Consider the following 16437-nt stretch of genomic DNA (forward strand, 5'->3'; position numbering starts at 1 on the left):
CATTTAGCTCACCTTCACCACCAGTAAGGGCATCTTAAAGGCCATCATCCTCAAAATCAAGATTTTAAAATGGATTTTTTTAACACATCAAAAAACATTTTTGTTTACTTTTCAGGGTAATTTTTATCTTTAACATGTATTTAGCTTCATCCATAAGACTGGGGGTCAGCAGCTGTCCTCTAAAGTGATAGGGATATAATTTCTTTTTTAATTATTTCTTATTTAGAAAAATCATTAAAATCTACCTTAAACTGTTTTTCATTATAATTAATGCATAAATCCCTTAAAAAATTGTTATTTTATCAGAATCATTTTTTAAAAGTGGAGAAAAGTGCAAAACAAACGTTTTCCTATTGATTTTCTTTTGATTTGCATAATGAAGTGGATCGGTAAAAAATAATAAAATATTGATTTTGATTGAAATATAGGCATTTTACTTTAAAAAGAATCTTTTTCTTTTATCATATGTGTTGCTTTAACAAATAGAAACAATGTACTGTAAAGCTGTACACTTATGGACCACCGTAGACAAACTATCCAGGAAAATGTAGATTGCATAATGAAGTGGTTCTGGGTTTATTACTTAATTTTTTAAAAAAATCCTACATAGAAAAACAATGTTAAAACCAATCTTTCTGGTGTAATATGATAATTCAATTGAAAATCAGTTGGGTAATCTTTTTTCTTTTTACAAAATTACTACTGAAAATTACCTATGGTTCTCCAGGTGGCTGCGTCAATACTTCCACCGGAGCTACTTTCACCTAAATAGTAAAAGTTCTTTAATACGATGCGATAATTATCTATTTTACATTGGATGTAAAAATGCTAGTGTTGGATGTATTTATGGTAGTTACTTTAAGTATGACTGTATTTTAACAGAGATATTTACATTTTGACAAAAATACATCTAGCTGTATTTCTGCCGGTTGTAGAAGCGCCATATACCATTAGGATTTTTTTAGCATAATGTAATGCATTTGGAAGTGGTATTTTAAAATGCGTATTGAAAATAGATATAGAATACGTGGATATTGTGAGAGGTTCTCGCATACCCTGACAAAATATTTCTCCCAAATGGCTAATATAAAGATACCCCCATATCTCATCCCTGCAATTAAGGAACGTATTGACAAATATCTGAGGACTATTTTAGCAACCTAAATTAAAAACAAAAATTCCATTGTCACAATATCCACGTATTCTATAGGGTAGTGCGGGGTAATTCCGGTCAATTTTTTGCTTCAACTTAAAAAAAAACATACTTCCCAAAAACTTTTTCCGGTTTTTAAGAGTGCAAATGAACGATATGGCAATAACGAAGAAGCCTGTCTTGGTCCCATTAAGATCTCGCAACTAGAAGTCGGTCAAAAATCGGTTTAAAGGGCGGCGGTTGGCCTATACCGGAATAACCCCACCGGTGGGGCTATTTCGGTCAGTTGACTTTGGGGGGGTGGAACACCCCCTTAAAATATTTTTTTTAACATTTTAAACTATGAGTAGAAAGCTGAGGTCATTAGCTTTCTAACGGTACTAGTCGCATGCAGATCAGACAATTTTTTGACCACATTTTCCCCATTTGAAAAAAGTCGGTAAAATCGCAAAAAAAACATCAATTTTTTTCATGCAAACTTTAAAAAAAAAATCATACTTTTTATTATATGATTAGGTTTTTTTAAGCTTTATACATAAATTAGAGTCAATTTCTGATTCGCAGGTCTTGGAATTTCTTGAAAAAAGTGATTTTTTCCCCAAAAATTTTTAATTTTAAAAATCCTGCCAGTTTTGACAGCAGTTTTTGATACATTTTTTCTTGTCTCAAATTGGCTAGGATTGACCTACAAGGGTGGTTAAGGTATCTAAAGATGCAAAATTACATGCCTGACAACTAACTCGAAATGATATGGGGTCTAACTCTAATATTTCAACACATTTTATGCAACAGGAATTTTGAAAATGCAAAATTTTGAATATGTACTCTAAATCTTGGAGATAGAACCCATATCCTGGGGAGTTTTTGTTAGGACATGCAAAGAGCTTTTTATAGACACCTTAAACACCTTTCTAGCTTAATCCTAGCCGATTTGACATAAAAAATCCAAACCGCGCAAAAATCGCGAACACCCTCTTATACGAAAAAGATGCAAGGGTTTCATATGGAATTTTAAATCTTCTAGCGGTCTTTCTAATAGACATACCCCTTCTTACATGAGCCAATGCAGCTGATACATCTTCAGGCAAATATTTAAGGCGTTCCTTTGGGTGATATACTCTTCCCATTACTATAAAAATGTGTCTGAAAAATTTTTAATGTCTTTACAAATTGAAAAGCTTAGGCAACAAAACATGACATAATACAACCAGTAAAATGACTAGTAATGTACATCACACAACAGGCAAGGCAATGATTAAAGCTTAGGTCATGCATTTAGGTTGTTCATGCTTCCAGATCACCTGAAAAAAACATTAGGGTATTATACAGCTATAAATACAGTAATAAAAAAAAGTAAAAAAAGTGACCGGAATAGACCATTTTTTTAGACGAAAAAAAAAATTATGAAAAAATCAAGTTAGAACAACGCCTCCAATTGCAAACGATAAATGAATGCCATATCTTTCATTTTACAAAAACCCGGGGGTCGATAGGACTTACCATTTTTTCACAATTTTAGATTGAACATGGCCTATTTTGAAATTTTTTTTTTGCAATTTTTTTGCAACTTTTTGAGGGCAAAAAAATCATAGAAGGAGTGATCTGCCAAAAATTTGCTGAAGTAAGAAATGAAAGTATAGGCAATAAACTACAACTTTGCTTTTCTGAAGATCTCTCGCAAACGTTTAGAACACCGTTAAAAAACGGTTTTTAAAAAGTTGGTCGTTTGACCGGAATTGACCCGATGACCGCATTAACCCCGCACTACCCTATACATTTTAATTATTTTAAAATGTATGAAAGTCTATACGTACATTTTAAACTGTTGACCTTTTAATGTGTTTAGCTGCGTTTTTTCATTAATGTTTTGTGGAACATTTTGTTTTAATAATACCTATGACGTGCACAAATGACATATATTCTTTTCATAATAATCAAATTTTTACCAAATTCCGTACAATAAAACGTCAAAATGCAAGAGTAAATAGTAAATTGAAATGTTTAGGTAAGTTTTCCAAAAAACATTTAAACCAAAGTTGAGTTAGAAATATTGTCCAGAACATAAGATTTAAATAATAGTACATTTCAAGTTAACATGTATGTTCTAAATGCTACGTCTGTAGAGAACTCTAGGGTGGCCTTGAGGATAAGGGGAAGCATACCCCTCCAAATTATACCTATGTTATTTGTTTGCATAAGGAAAAAATATTGGTAGAAATGTAATTTTTTTTCTAGGGGCGAATTCTATTGGGAAGGTGGTGTTACCCTCCCAAAAGTGAGACATACATCATGTTTCCTTTTTTATAAGGATACATTAAGATGGAATTATATTTGAAAAGCACTTGAAATTAAGGACTCTACTTGTAAAAATCCCAGCTAAAAATTCATTATAATCATGGCTTTCGTGAGAAGATAATAAAATATCAAAACCAGGGCTGGTAAGTTAACCCATAACCCAACCCAAACCCAGTTTTTTTTGTGGGTTGTAAAAACCAAGTTTTTTTGGCGGGGGGGGGGGGGGGGGGGTTTAGCCATATGAATTTAGTAAATAAAAATGGATTCCTACAATATTTTTTACATTTTTAGTTGAATATTATCTTCTCAGTTTTAGTTTTTTTGCGGGTAGGGTCTTGGTTTTGATTTTTTCAACTAGTAAAAACTAACCTATAGATTCTCCAAGACTATTTAAACTCCCGTCCTCATCCTCTTCGTAGATATCAGCCTAGAAAGTATTATATACAGATTTCCGCGGATATTAAAATGAAAAATTAATTGATTAAAACAAGTTTTGTTAGTCCTAAGAGGCCGAAGGCCCAGGCTAACAAAACTGATATCAATTTTATGATTTAAAAAAAATATTCGTTGAAAATTGTCTGCAATTCGATGCTATACATGATTTTTCGGTATGGTTGAGAACCGGTTATAATCCATGCAGCAGACAATAAACGTTAAATTGAAATAATTCCCATTTCTTATAAACAAAATTAGACCATCTACCTATAGTTTAAATTATTTGTTGAAAAGTTTGGAAAGTATTAGAATTAAACCAACCTATCAAATTTAAGAAAAGTACTTAAAGTTTTTGAGACAATGAGTTATATAACTTGGTTATAAAACTTTCAAGTACCAAAAAAATTTTCAATCAATATCCTATCAAACCTTGCCCTGAAATGTTTTATTTTAAAGTAACAGAATTTACAGGGACTCAACAGCCGCGCCTCAGTCGCCTTCGGGTAAATCAACCATTTACAATTTTAAAAGCATACAAACATCTTTAGTGACGGCTGAGGCGCGGCTGCTGAGCCCTAAAAATTTACAAATTCAAGTGGACACTTACCTTTAATAAATCTAGCTCAGCCAAAAGTTTGAGATATCCTTGGCTGCGCTTGAAACTAGCCAGGTACCTGTCCTCCATCTCCAGAGTTTGGTACACATGACCTAGAAAGTATATTTATACAGTTGTCCGTGGATACTGATATGTGTATCATTGGCTACGCTTGAAACTGGCCAGATATCTGTCCTCCATTTCCAGAGTTTGATCCAAATGACCGAGAATTTTATAAATAATGTTAATAAATAAATGCATTGTTACTCCATATTTTTTTACTTTTTTGATAACAATCTTTTATATGGTATACTTATCATATTTATCTAAATTTTGGACTACTGATTCCTATTACCACTAGGTACAATGTTATAAGCGAAGCATCTAATAGTCAAGTCCTAAAAATGAAAGTATGTTTCTAAACATCATTAGTATCCTGTATTTAGGCAGTTTTTCAATTTTTTTACAATTTTGTTTAGACTTGTGCATTAATATTATTCTGTATTAATGTTCGTTTGTCCAACCGTTCCAGAAGCTTCGCTTTAATATATGTTGTCATCCTTGTTTTTTACAATAAAGACGAATATTTTTACCTGCCACTTCATCAAACCAATCAGGATCTGGAGTCTCAGTTCTGCAGTTACACAATTTATCAATTTTAGTTTTATAACCAACACTTCTTATACAACGATGGTGAAGTAATAAAGAGTAGCGGGTCAAGTCATAGTGTACTTTAACTGAACGTGGAGCTTAATGTCGCTAGTATAGTGGCTATAGAAAAGTGTCTTGTCCCTGGGTCTATTTCGGGCAAAGTAGACAGATCCTAAGTGATCTATTCATGGTTACCCAGGGCAGAACTTATTGGGATTTAGGTTTTTTATTGTTATACCTATTAATTTTAACTGTATTTGTATTTTATAATTTTTTATTTTGTTTAAATTTTACCTATCCCAAATAAATATGTTTATGTTTTTAACACTTAGAAACAATGGCTAAACACTCACAAACGATGAAGGGTAATAGATATCTGAAAATAGAAATGACGCAAATGAGTACAAATGATACGCAAATTTTGATCACAATTCTCACGTTTATCTAAAAATGCAACATATAATAATAGCTATTAAAACAATTTTCAAGCACAACTTTTATCTTATTAGGATAACAATTAAATAAGAAAAATATTTTTATCATATGAAATTCGTGATCAAACACCTAATTGAAAAAAAATGCAAGACATAGCTTTTATTTTAAGAAAGACTAGGGGCAACGAACGCCCCTAAGAAGCCTCTAGGTGTTCTTAAGGTGGGAGGGGGATAAGTCAACCGCCCTTCTACTTTTTAATTTGAATTTTAATAAGAAATATTGAGAAAAAAAATTTGGGGGGGGGATTTTAAATTGGGAGGGTGGAGATACGCTCTCCCAAAATAGCTAAAAACCTTCCCTGTACCTAAAAAAAGCTTAATAGCAAAGGAAAATTAAACAGATGTCATTTAAAAAAAAAAAATTAAATTGGCACATTTGTATAAACATCTGTAGACTCAAGAATGACGCACAAAATAGGGAAAGGAAAAAAGAGAGAGGGTAATTCAAGTTTTAAGATATCCTAAAATAGTTATGATCGCCAACTTCTAACATCTTAATAAGAAATATTGAGAAAAAAAATTTTTTGGGGGGGATTTTAAATTGGGAGGGTGGAGGTACGCTCTCCCAAAATAGCTAAAAACCTTCCCTGTACCTAAAAAAAAGCTTAATTGCAAAGGAAAATTAAACAGATTTCATTAAAAAAAAAAAAAATAATTAAATTGGCACATTTGTATAAACACCTGAGCTGGATCTTTAAATCGTTTTTATGGTGCGCTGAATCGGGGCGATTCAGAGGTGAACCGTAGGTGCGTTGGTGGTGAGCCACAGCGCACCTATAAAACATTGATTTTTAAAAGATTTCCGGCGCGGTGTTTTTAGATCGCTTGCGCACTCACTAAAATATCGATCCGCGCCAGTACAACTTTATTACTTAGACGTGTCAGTAAGATATTTTATATAAAATTCCGTGTCAGTGTGGTATTTTATATAAAACATTAATATATAATTTATTTTAAAAATAACTATAAAAATGTTTTCTCGATAGTTTTGCAATAAAATATTAAAGTAATTAAAAAAATATCCATTTATTACATATGATTCACCCCGATTTGAACCGCCAATGCCACTCGGTGAGTGGCATTGCCGCGCCGGTACCGCGCCACTGCCCGATCCAAATCGCCCATGCAAATTCGATTTAAAGATTGGTATTTAATAATTTGATGGTGCGCTGAATGAATCGCCCCGGTTTAAATCACCTATAAACGATTTAAAGATCAAGCTCTGTAGACTCAAGAATAACGCACAAAATAGGGAAAGGAAAAAAGAGGGTAATTCAAGTTTTAAGATATCCTAAAATAGTTATGATCGCCAACTTCCTTCACCCTCACTAACACCCACACACACAACCAATTTAAGAACAGAACTTGGGAAGGCTTCAGCTTTCAAAAGCTCATTAAATACATCAAAGAAACAGGTTAACCGTCAGTATGTTCCCTAAGATCTCTTAAACGACTAGAATTTGGTGGTTGGTTTTAGGCTATTAGAATAGGGAAGCAGGGTGGATATAATATAAAAACACGCCCCCCCCCCCAAAAAAAACTTTTATTTTTGGATAAATAAGTTAGAAAGGGGAACACCTCACCCCCATCTCATCAAATAACTCCCCCCCCCCCCAAAAAAAAAACCTTACGTCCATGCATTGTCCAATTTACTTACAGTTCCATGTTATTTATTAGCAATGAAAGAAATATCACGTTCAATTCTTTTTAAAATTAAAAACATTAGGTAAATAAGTTTTAATTCTTGTTAGGTAGCTGAATGAATAAAAATCGATCTATTCCAATTTAAATAAAAAACAATAAAATTAAACGTTAGGTATAAAATAAATTCTTCCGAATTAAATAATACGATAATAAAATAATTGAACAGGAACTGTTTTTATTTAAAAATTATCTATTCTTTATCTATACTACTAGCGGCTTCGCCCCTAGCCTCTATTGGCTTTGCCCAAAGAGATAATAAAAAAAGGACCAAGGAAATCTTCTAAAAAAAAAAAAAATAATAATAATGGGGGAGGGGGATTTTTGGTTTTTGGGGGGGTTGGGGGTGTCCCACCTCCCAAAAAAATAGCCTAAAACCACCACTAGTAGGTATATTCCCTGATGAGTAGAATCCGATCGGTTCAGTGGTTACCGAGATCTTAAGGGACGGACGGACGGACAGACAGACAGACGGTCGGACAGACAGACAGACGGACAGACATCGTTCTACTTTGTATTATAGATTACTATTAGCTGTGACTCTAGCCTCTAGGGGCTTCGCCCTATAGGGGGTTGTACCTTTCAAGACATTTGATAGTGAAAAGAGGGCTTTTATACCCTTCACCCTTTAATAGGTAATAGGTCAATGACTTAAGTTATTTGAAGATTCTCTTAAAAAGAGAACCTAAACGGTCAAGTGGTTGGCCAAGTCATTAGGTACAGACCGCTATGCTCAAACTACGCGACATTCTACCTCTCTGTTACTTAGAATAGTAAATAAAAATCTACAGGGATAAGACAATAGCCGATGAATTGATAAACACCCCCAATGACGATTCACAAAATTAACTCTTCTATAGATTACAATTAGTGGTTGAAACGTTTGGATAATTAAGTTAATTAACCAACCAATCAAAATTTAATAAACTCCCCAAAATTGTTCAGCCAACGAATAAAAAAACAGTAGGTATTATAAAACTTTGGGGACAAGCCTAATAAAACATCCCATTGTCCCTCCTTCCTTTGTTGTAATTGATAAAGAAAAATTGTTATTAATTCCTTATTTTGAGAAGTAGTCGTTTGCTCAGCGTATCATCAATGTTCACTCTTGGACTCGCCTATAAAGAAATTATTTTATTTTTATTTTAATACAAAAAAATGCAAATAATGAACTTTTTCATTTTTAAGCATTTGTTAATTTTTAAACTGCGAACCAAAAAAATAGGCAAATCAGAATTTTCAAAATGGCAGCTTCATTATTCATTTGGGACGAATTTACTGTAAATATAATATGTAGATGCATCTTTTGGTTACAAGTTTCCACCGTTGATTTTTTTTAATCAGCACCAATGAAGCACAAGATCTCAAAAACAGCATTTTGGGTAAAAACTGGTGAACCAAAAAGATATGCAAATCCAAAACAAATCAATGGAAAAACGATTTTTTTTGCACTTTTCTTCTGTTTTAAAGATTGACTCTGATCAGGGATAAGGGATAGGAAACCTGGCCATAAATTAGGTCTCGGCCTGGTTTTGAAAGGGATCATGCAACTTTTACCATTTGCCTAATTTAATGACCTTACTGGCGGACGGCTCATATTGGCTACCGCTCTAAACCAATAGTGTTCTGTGATTTGGGCTTGTTTTGTATCAACCAATCACCAATTGGCGGAGCCAATTGGTGATTGGTTGATACAAAACGACCCAAATCACAGATGGCGGAAATTTTAGAAGCAGACAATTATAGAAAAAATAATGATTTCGTCTGCTACGAAAAAATAAATATAAATGGTGTTAGATCACATTAGTTTAATTATTAAATCTGCTTAGAGTTAAAGATTAAAAAAGGGCCACATAGAAAAAACAAAAATAATGGGATTATTTTTTTGGAAAGGAGGTAGCTACGAATTTTCATTTGGTAGTTTATAAATTAGATGTTGTATTTTGAATTTTAAAAATTTAGTACGGAAATGATACAACACCTTCACCCTAATTTTTGTACAATACAACACAGTACAGATATATCATTACATTATATCCAGTATAGTATCCAAAGAACTTGATAGAATGTTACCCAAGTGCATATTTATTTATTTATTTTGAATTTTAATTAGCAATGAAATTTTCAAATAAAATTTTTACTCATTAATAAAAATGCAAATAATACAAACTAAAATCTGTCTGAGGGAAACCCAACGATAGCTTTCTGACAGTTCAAATTACCAAAGTAAAAGATAAAAAATTTTGGGAGAGAAAAAACTTCATTTTAACAAAAGCCATTAATATATAGGTTTATAAAAAGTTATGTTTTTTACTTTAAACTAGCTACCTGAATTTGATTCTATACTTTATCTACACACACACACACAGCTTTTTCATTAGCATTTTATACGAACCACTGCGCTATCCCAAAACTGGTTTATTACGCTAGAAATAGGCCTAGGCTTGAAATAGGCCTGAAATAATATTTTCCTACGTTTCCCATCCCTTATCCCTGACTCTGATAAATTCACAATTTTTGAAGGGATTTATGCATTAATTATTATGAAATGTAGTATAAGGTAGAAAATAATGATTTTTTAAAATAAGAAATATTAGAAAAAAAGAAATTCATCCCCTATCACTTTAGAGGTCATCTGCTGACCTCCAGTTTAATGGATGTAGCCTAATACATGTTAAAGATAAAAATTACCCTGAAAAGTATACAAAAATGCTTTTTAATGTGTTAAAAAAAAAACATTTTAAAATCCTGATTTTGAGGATGATGTCCTTTCGGATGCTCCTATTGGTGATGATGGTGAGCCAAATGTTATCTAAGTACATGCCCATTACAACAACTTGTCTATCAACCTATGTACCATTTTTTGTAGTCATACCAATCTCCACTGGAGCCAGCCGACAAGAAATATAAACATCTTCTTAAAACGACAGTATTTACCTTATGCATTGGAGTAATTAAAATTGCAATTTTTTTCTTTTTTAATACTGCTTGGCTGGAGGCTGCTAGGAATACAAAAATTGGACCATAGTTCAATATATAAGTTGTCATCATGGTCATGCACTTTGATAACATTTGGCTCACCATCACTACCCATAGGAGCATCTTAAAGGCCATCAACTTCAAAATCAAGATTTTAAAATGGATTTTTTTAACACATTAAAAATCATTTTTGTATACTTTTGGGAGTAATTATTATTTTTAATATGTATTTAGCTTCATCCATAAGACTGGAGGTCAGCAACTGTCCTCTAAAGTGATAGGGGTCGAATTTATTTTTTTCTAATATTTCTTATTTTAAAAAATCATTAATTTCTACCCTACACTACATTTCATAACAATTAATGCATAAATCCCTTAAAAAATTGTTAATTTATCAGAATTAATCTTTAAAACAGAAGAAAAGTGCAAAAAAATCGTTTTTCCAATGATTTGTTTTGGATTTGCATATCTTTTTGGTTCACCAGTTTTTACCCAAAATGCTGTTTTTGAGATCTTGTGCTTCATTGGTGCTGATTAATAAAAAATTAACGGTAGAAACTTGTAACCAAAAGGTGCATCTACATTTTATATTTACAGTAAAATAATCCTAAATGAATATTAAAGCTGCTATTCTGCAAATTCAGATTTGCCTATTTTTTTGGTTCGCAGTTTAGATTTGTTAACAAAAAAAACTGGCAATTCACGTTTCTAGAACGTTTTAATTAATGCTCTTTTGACTAAAAGAAAGTGTTTGACAATTTTTAGTAGCGAAGATACTCTATAATTGCCATTGTCTGTCCGTTCTTCCATCCGTTAGTCAAAAAGTAACGCTATGGGGGAAATGTGATTTTCTTGGGTGCCACTTTAATTACACAGCACAATAGCCTACTGTTTTGCTACTAATCATTGTTCATAGATAAGTATAAAATAACTAGAAAGCTAAATTATCACAAGCAGAAGGACAAAATTAGTTATAAATAAATTATATATAAGCTACGGATGGACATTAAGTGAGTTAAAGAGTAGCTTCGTTAAGAAAATGAATGAAGTATATTAATGAAAATATTTGTAGATTTTATAAGATGTTCTTTATGAATGTAAACAAAAAGGATCTTGGACAAAGTAGCTTCGGACAAAGTAGCTTCGGACAAAGTAGCTTCGGACAAAGTAGCTTCAGGACAAAGTAGCTTCCGGACAAAGTAGCTTCCGGACATTTACTTAAGAAAAGTAGCTTCTAATAGTAATAAAGGTTATGGCCGCAGCGCTCGACCCCCTGGCCTGCCTAGCCGCGGGCGCTCGGCCCCCTTGCCTATAACCTAACCTAACCTAACCTATGTAAGAATGTTTAATGTACATTAACTTCTAATTTTATTGAAAGCAAACAAAACTTTAACAATTTTAACAAAAAGTGGATCGTGGATTTTACTAAAAAGGGTTCGGCGATTTTTTTTATAATTTTTAATTCGTTTAAACATTTTTTAAAATTTTTACAATTTCTGTCCGCCTTTCTGTCTGTCTGTCTGTCATTTTGTCTGTCATTTTGTCTGTCTTTATGTCTGTCTTTATGTCTGTCTTTATGCCTTTTTCTATGTCTCTCTTTCTGTGTAGACATTTCTGAAGTAAAACGTCCTAAAATTTTTCAAAAGTTATTAAATAAAAAAATCTTCCAAATTTAAGGATAAAATCCACCACTGCTGTTAAAAAAGTTGAACAATAAAATCCAATATGGCGATAAAACACACAGGGACGAAATTCAAAACCGAAAATTTCTTTCTTGAATAACTTTGTCTACAGGGTGAAATTTAAAAATCCGTCCGACAGTTGTCCCAAAGTCTGTGTTGGCTACCCAACGGCATGGTTTCGAACCCGATACAACCTTGCATTAAAAATATCGACCCTTACCTCACACTTAATAAATGTGATATCACTTGAAAAGTTTTTAGGGGGTTTTACTTAAAAGATGTCGCTTTAGGAGGTTTGTCGTTTAGGAGGTTTTTTCTATTTTTCTAAGGAAGCTACTTTTCTTAAGTAAATGTCCGGAAGCTACTTTGTCCGGAAGCTACTTTGTCCTGAAGCTACTTTGTCCGAAGCTACTTTGTCCGAAGCTACTTTGTCCGAAGCTACTTTGTCCAAGATCCAACAAAAAAGTAATGAATATCAATGAACAACACAAATATGTCGAATAACAATCACTAACTAGGATGACAACATCCATAAAAGCAAAGCTCTGAAATGTTAGGACAAACGAATTTAACACTTTTTGAGTGTCAGAACCAAAAAAGCAAAATATAGAAGTATAACCATATGTTAAATTGTAAGTAAAGTTGCAAACCTACTTAAATACAGCATATTGCTTAGAACATATTTACATTTTTAGGACTCGAATACAGAGACGCTTCGCTTATAACATTGTACCTTGTTGTAAAAGAATCATTAATCCAATAATCAGATAGATAGGAATATTTATTATATAACATAAATAATTTTTGTTAACGAAAAGAGCTATCCGGATGTACGTACGGACGAACCGACCGACCCTAATTATAGAAAAGCTCGATTTGGCTGTACAGATTAATTTTTCATCTACATATGGTATAATTTTGCTTATGTATTAAAATTTAGAGGTAAATTAATATTTTGTGCCATTGTCGCATCCCTTAATCTGTGTTTAAAAAAATAAAAAAATACTTTTAATAAAAAAAGCATTTTCCAAGTAAAAAAAATACACTTATCTAAACCTGTAAACACATTTTATGAAATATATTTTCTCCAACCTAAGTATAATAATAATCATGAAGCGAAGCAAAACTATAGGTAACCCACGGCATCAGCGTGATTGGTAACGTGTCGGCTTGCAATCGGGTTCGAGTCAAGCCCACACTCCGTCAAACTTGAGACGTTATAAATGGTACCTAGCTGCTGCTATGTCAGGTGCGTGACATCAATAGTAAAAGCAGAGAGAATAATGCCTTGGCCCATAAACAGGCGCAACTCATTACTAAGCACAGTTAAGACTTCCAGAAGGGGGCTCTAACCCTGCGGGGCCAATTACCTAACCCTGTGGGGCAATCACCTAACCCAATATAATCTAACCTAACCTAAAATAACCTATAAAAAGCCATTTTAAAAAAATACGACATTCGCCCCTTAAGGTGCGATGTCACGATAGGGACTATTCCCCAAAACTGGTTTTAATATTATCCCTGTCCTTAACTCAGAAAACTGAATATCATATTATACGATACGATAAATGATTTTTCAGTATTACAGAGAACCGGTTCTAATCCAGCAGATGTTATTAGGTTAGGAAGCCATTCTGGAATAGTTAATGCTCGCATCGTATTATAGACAGCTTTCCGCGAATATGAAATGGAAAATGCACCACTAACCTTGTCAGAAAGATATTCTCTGTAGATAGAAATAGCATCTTCTCTGATGATGTCTAAACTTGTTTCTCTGTCCGCTATCAGGGATCTAAAGGGATAAGACATTGACAGATAAATTGTTGTTCATCCTCAATAGCGATACACAAAATAACCCCTCTGTAGGTTACAATCAATGGTTGAAACTTAATGATCCAACCAATGAGAATTCACTAAAAGTCCCCCAAGTTGTTAAGCTAACAAAAAAGAAAACGCTATTATAAAACTTTGGGAACTAGTGTAATAAACAGCCCATTGTCCCCTCACTGTCTAGTCCGCTTTTGTTTGCCTACAAGCCATAAAAGTTAAATTAAAGGAATTTAAAAGCTGTGGAAAACACATCTTTGTAGAAAAATTAGTTCTTACAAAACATTTGTGCTTTCCTACAAAGTTTCTATCGAGCACTTAAAAACCCCTACTCCTCCATAAAAATAAGGAGAGGGGGTAGTTTTAACTATATGTCTATACCCTGCGGGGGTTATAACCCTTCGGGGCCAATGACATCGGTGCCCTATCTTGTGGGGCTACCCAGTACCAAATAAAAATACTTTAATTTGACATAACGGCTAATTTGAAAAAAAATTCCTGTTTTTAAATCTATTGAAATCGTTATCAACATATTATTTCGGTGTAGTGTTTTACTATTTTATACAATTTCTCTCCCACCCATAAAAAAAACTAATTTTTGTACCTTGGTGGCTTTTCAATCTGAAGCTCCATACTTGTTTTACTTTCTTCTTCCTATAAAAAATAACAATATTATTATACGCAAACAGAATTGTTTTGGTACCCAAAGTTATATCACACTGCACTGTCTTAAAACTATGGGAACTTTTATTTAAGCTTGATTGGTTGGTTAAAAATCAATTTTAATCTATAAGAGGAGTAATTATGCTGATTATTATTGGGGTAATATTAATTTATTGTTCATTGTCTTATCCCTGCGTAACCTATAATACAAAGTAGAATGATGTCTCTCTGTCCGTCTGTCTGTCCGCCCGTCTGTCTGTCTGTCCGTCCGTCCCTTAAGATCTGGGTAACCACTGAACCGATCGGATTCTTCTCTTAAGTAAATATACCTTCTGGTCCTGTGGTGGTTTTAAACTATTTTCTTGGGAGGGTAGGACACCCCAAACCCCCCAAAAACAAATAAATTTCCCCCTTTTTTTTTGAAGAAGATTTCCTTGGTCCTTTTTTTTGTAGGAGATATCCTTGGTCCTTTTAACCTATTTATTTTTTTTTACGAATTTTACTTTAACTTTTTTTTGATCACCTTTGGGGAAAAGCCCCTAGAGGCTAGGGACGAAGCCGCTAGTTCTACAAATAGCGGCTGTGTTCCTAACATTTATATGGGTAGGGTAGAAAATTAGCCTAAAATTGAACCTATGTGAAGCCCACCTATAATTGAGAATTTAATCGGTTATTTGTCATAGAAATCTAAAGCTACAAAAAAACCTTTCTACTTTATGTAGTTGGATATTTTAAATACCTGTTTTAAAATTTCTAATTCAATAGCTTGCAAATGTGATTCAGCTGTAACCTGAAAGAATTTAGAGCATGTTTTTTAAAAAAAATAAAGCTTTTTTTTCATAAAAGGGGGACGTAACTGAAGCCTTCTGGATCGGGGTGGGGGGGAATTTTCTCCCAAACCACGAAGTCATAGAGCGGATGATCAAAGTAAAAGAATAGAGGAGACATGGGTTATATAACTGTGTGTTCACAAGGTGGAGAGTGGGATTCTGTGCCGACTTTCAATTGGGTCTTTGATTATCAGCCAATTACGTAGGAAATATTAAAAAGCCAAGTCGCTACAAAAGCGCAGAAACCAATTTGCTAGCGGACGAAAACTGTTTCCAATACTGGATTATAAATCTATACTCATACATTTATTATCAGTGATAATAAAAAATATAAAGGTATAAAATAATTGAAAATCCTGACAATTTTGTAACTGACTGAGGAAAATTATTATGTATAATGTTTTTTTGGCAAAAAAAAATATAATAACATTTATTTTTTTACCTTCCATCCTTTAATATGACAATTTTTTTATGTAATATTATTTTCCTATTTAACTGATTTTTGGAATTCCAATTCCTATTAAAACAAGGTACAATGTTATAATCGAAGCATCACTATAATCAAGTCCTAAAAAAGTTACAATGTCCTTAAACAGTATCCTGTATTTAAGCAGTTTTGCCAAAAATTTGATTCGACTTTTACATTTATATTCTGCCTATTTAGTTCTGACCCTCTTCAAGTGTTAATGTTCGTTTGTACTACCGTTACATAGCTTCGCTTTAGTGGATGTTGTCATCCTTGTTTTTATCCCTAAATTTTAATATAACTAAAAATGATTTTTTACCTTCCATCCCTCAATACTGAGATAGAAGAATACCAAATACTGGCATCCTAAAAATTGATCAAAATTAACAAACAACTCATATAGTTTGATACGATTATAAAGTCCTTCTATGATTTGTTATTTGCTATCAGGGCCAGGTAAAAAAATTTCGAAATTAAAAAAAAAATTCTAAGAGGATAACGCTGATCTCTGTCTATCTGTCTGTCCGTTTGTACCGAAGGATCTCGCCAACCGTTTAACCGATATGGTTCTTCTTCTGGGAATGTTATATCTATTTGGGGGAGGGTACCTACCAACCCAAGAGAAAATTTTCAAAAATAAAGAAAATATAAAGCGCCGCCTAGCGG

The 16437-nt window shown here is 33.0% G+C and overlaps 1 protein-coding gene across 4 annotated transcripts in view; it reads right to left on the reverse strand.

Annotated features, from left to right (window-relative positions):
• LOC145323958 (sorting nexin-13-like) overlaps positions 1-16437 on the reverse strand; it is a 79361-nt gene that overhangs the window by 26850 nt on the left and 36074 nt on the right. For all 4 annotated transcript variants that reach the window (XR_013881150.1, XR_013881149.1, XM_080166572.1 and 1 more), the window contains exons 18-26: positions 16091-16137; positions 15215-15265; positions 14417-14466; positions 13693-13777; positions 8384-8442; positions 5072-5112; positions 4491-4591; positions 3818-3875; positions 714-764 (exon numbers count right to left, since the gene is read on the reverse strand). Coding sequence is in view for 2 of the 4 variants with exons in the window: in XM_080166572.1 (XP_080022698.1) it covers positions 714-764; positions 3818-3875; positions 4491-4591; positions 5072-5112; positions 8384-8442; positions 13693-13777; positions 14417-14466; positions 15215-15265; positions 16091-16137 (543 nt within the window). In the remaining 2 variants the exon portion in view is untranslated. The remainder of the gene's footprint in view (positions 1-713; positions 765-3817; positions 3876-4490; positions 4592-5071; positions 5113-8383; positions 8443-13692; positions 13778-14416; positions 14467-15214; positions 15266-16090; positions 16138-16437) is intronic.

This window comes from Acartia tonsa, chromosome 7 (assembly GCF_053477335.1).
Source record: "Acartia tonsa isolate MP-2025a chromosome 7, ASM5347733v1, whole genome shotgun sequence".
Taxonomy (NCBI): domain Eukaryota; kingdom Metazoa; phylum Arthropoda; class Copepoda; order Calanoida; family Acartiidae; genus Acartia; species Acartia tonsa.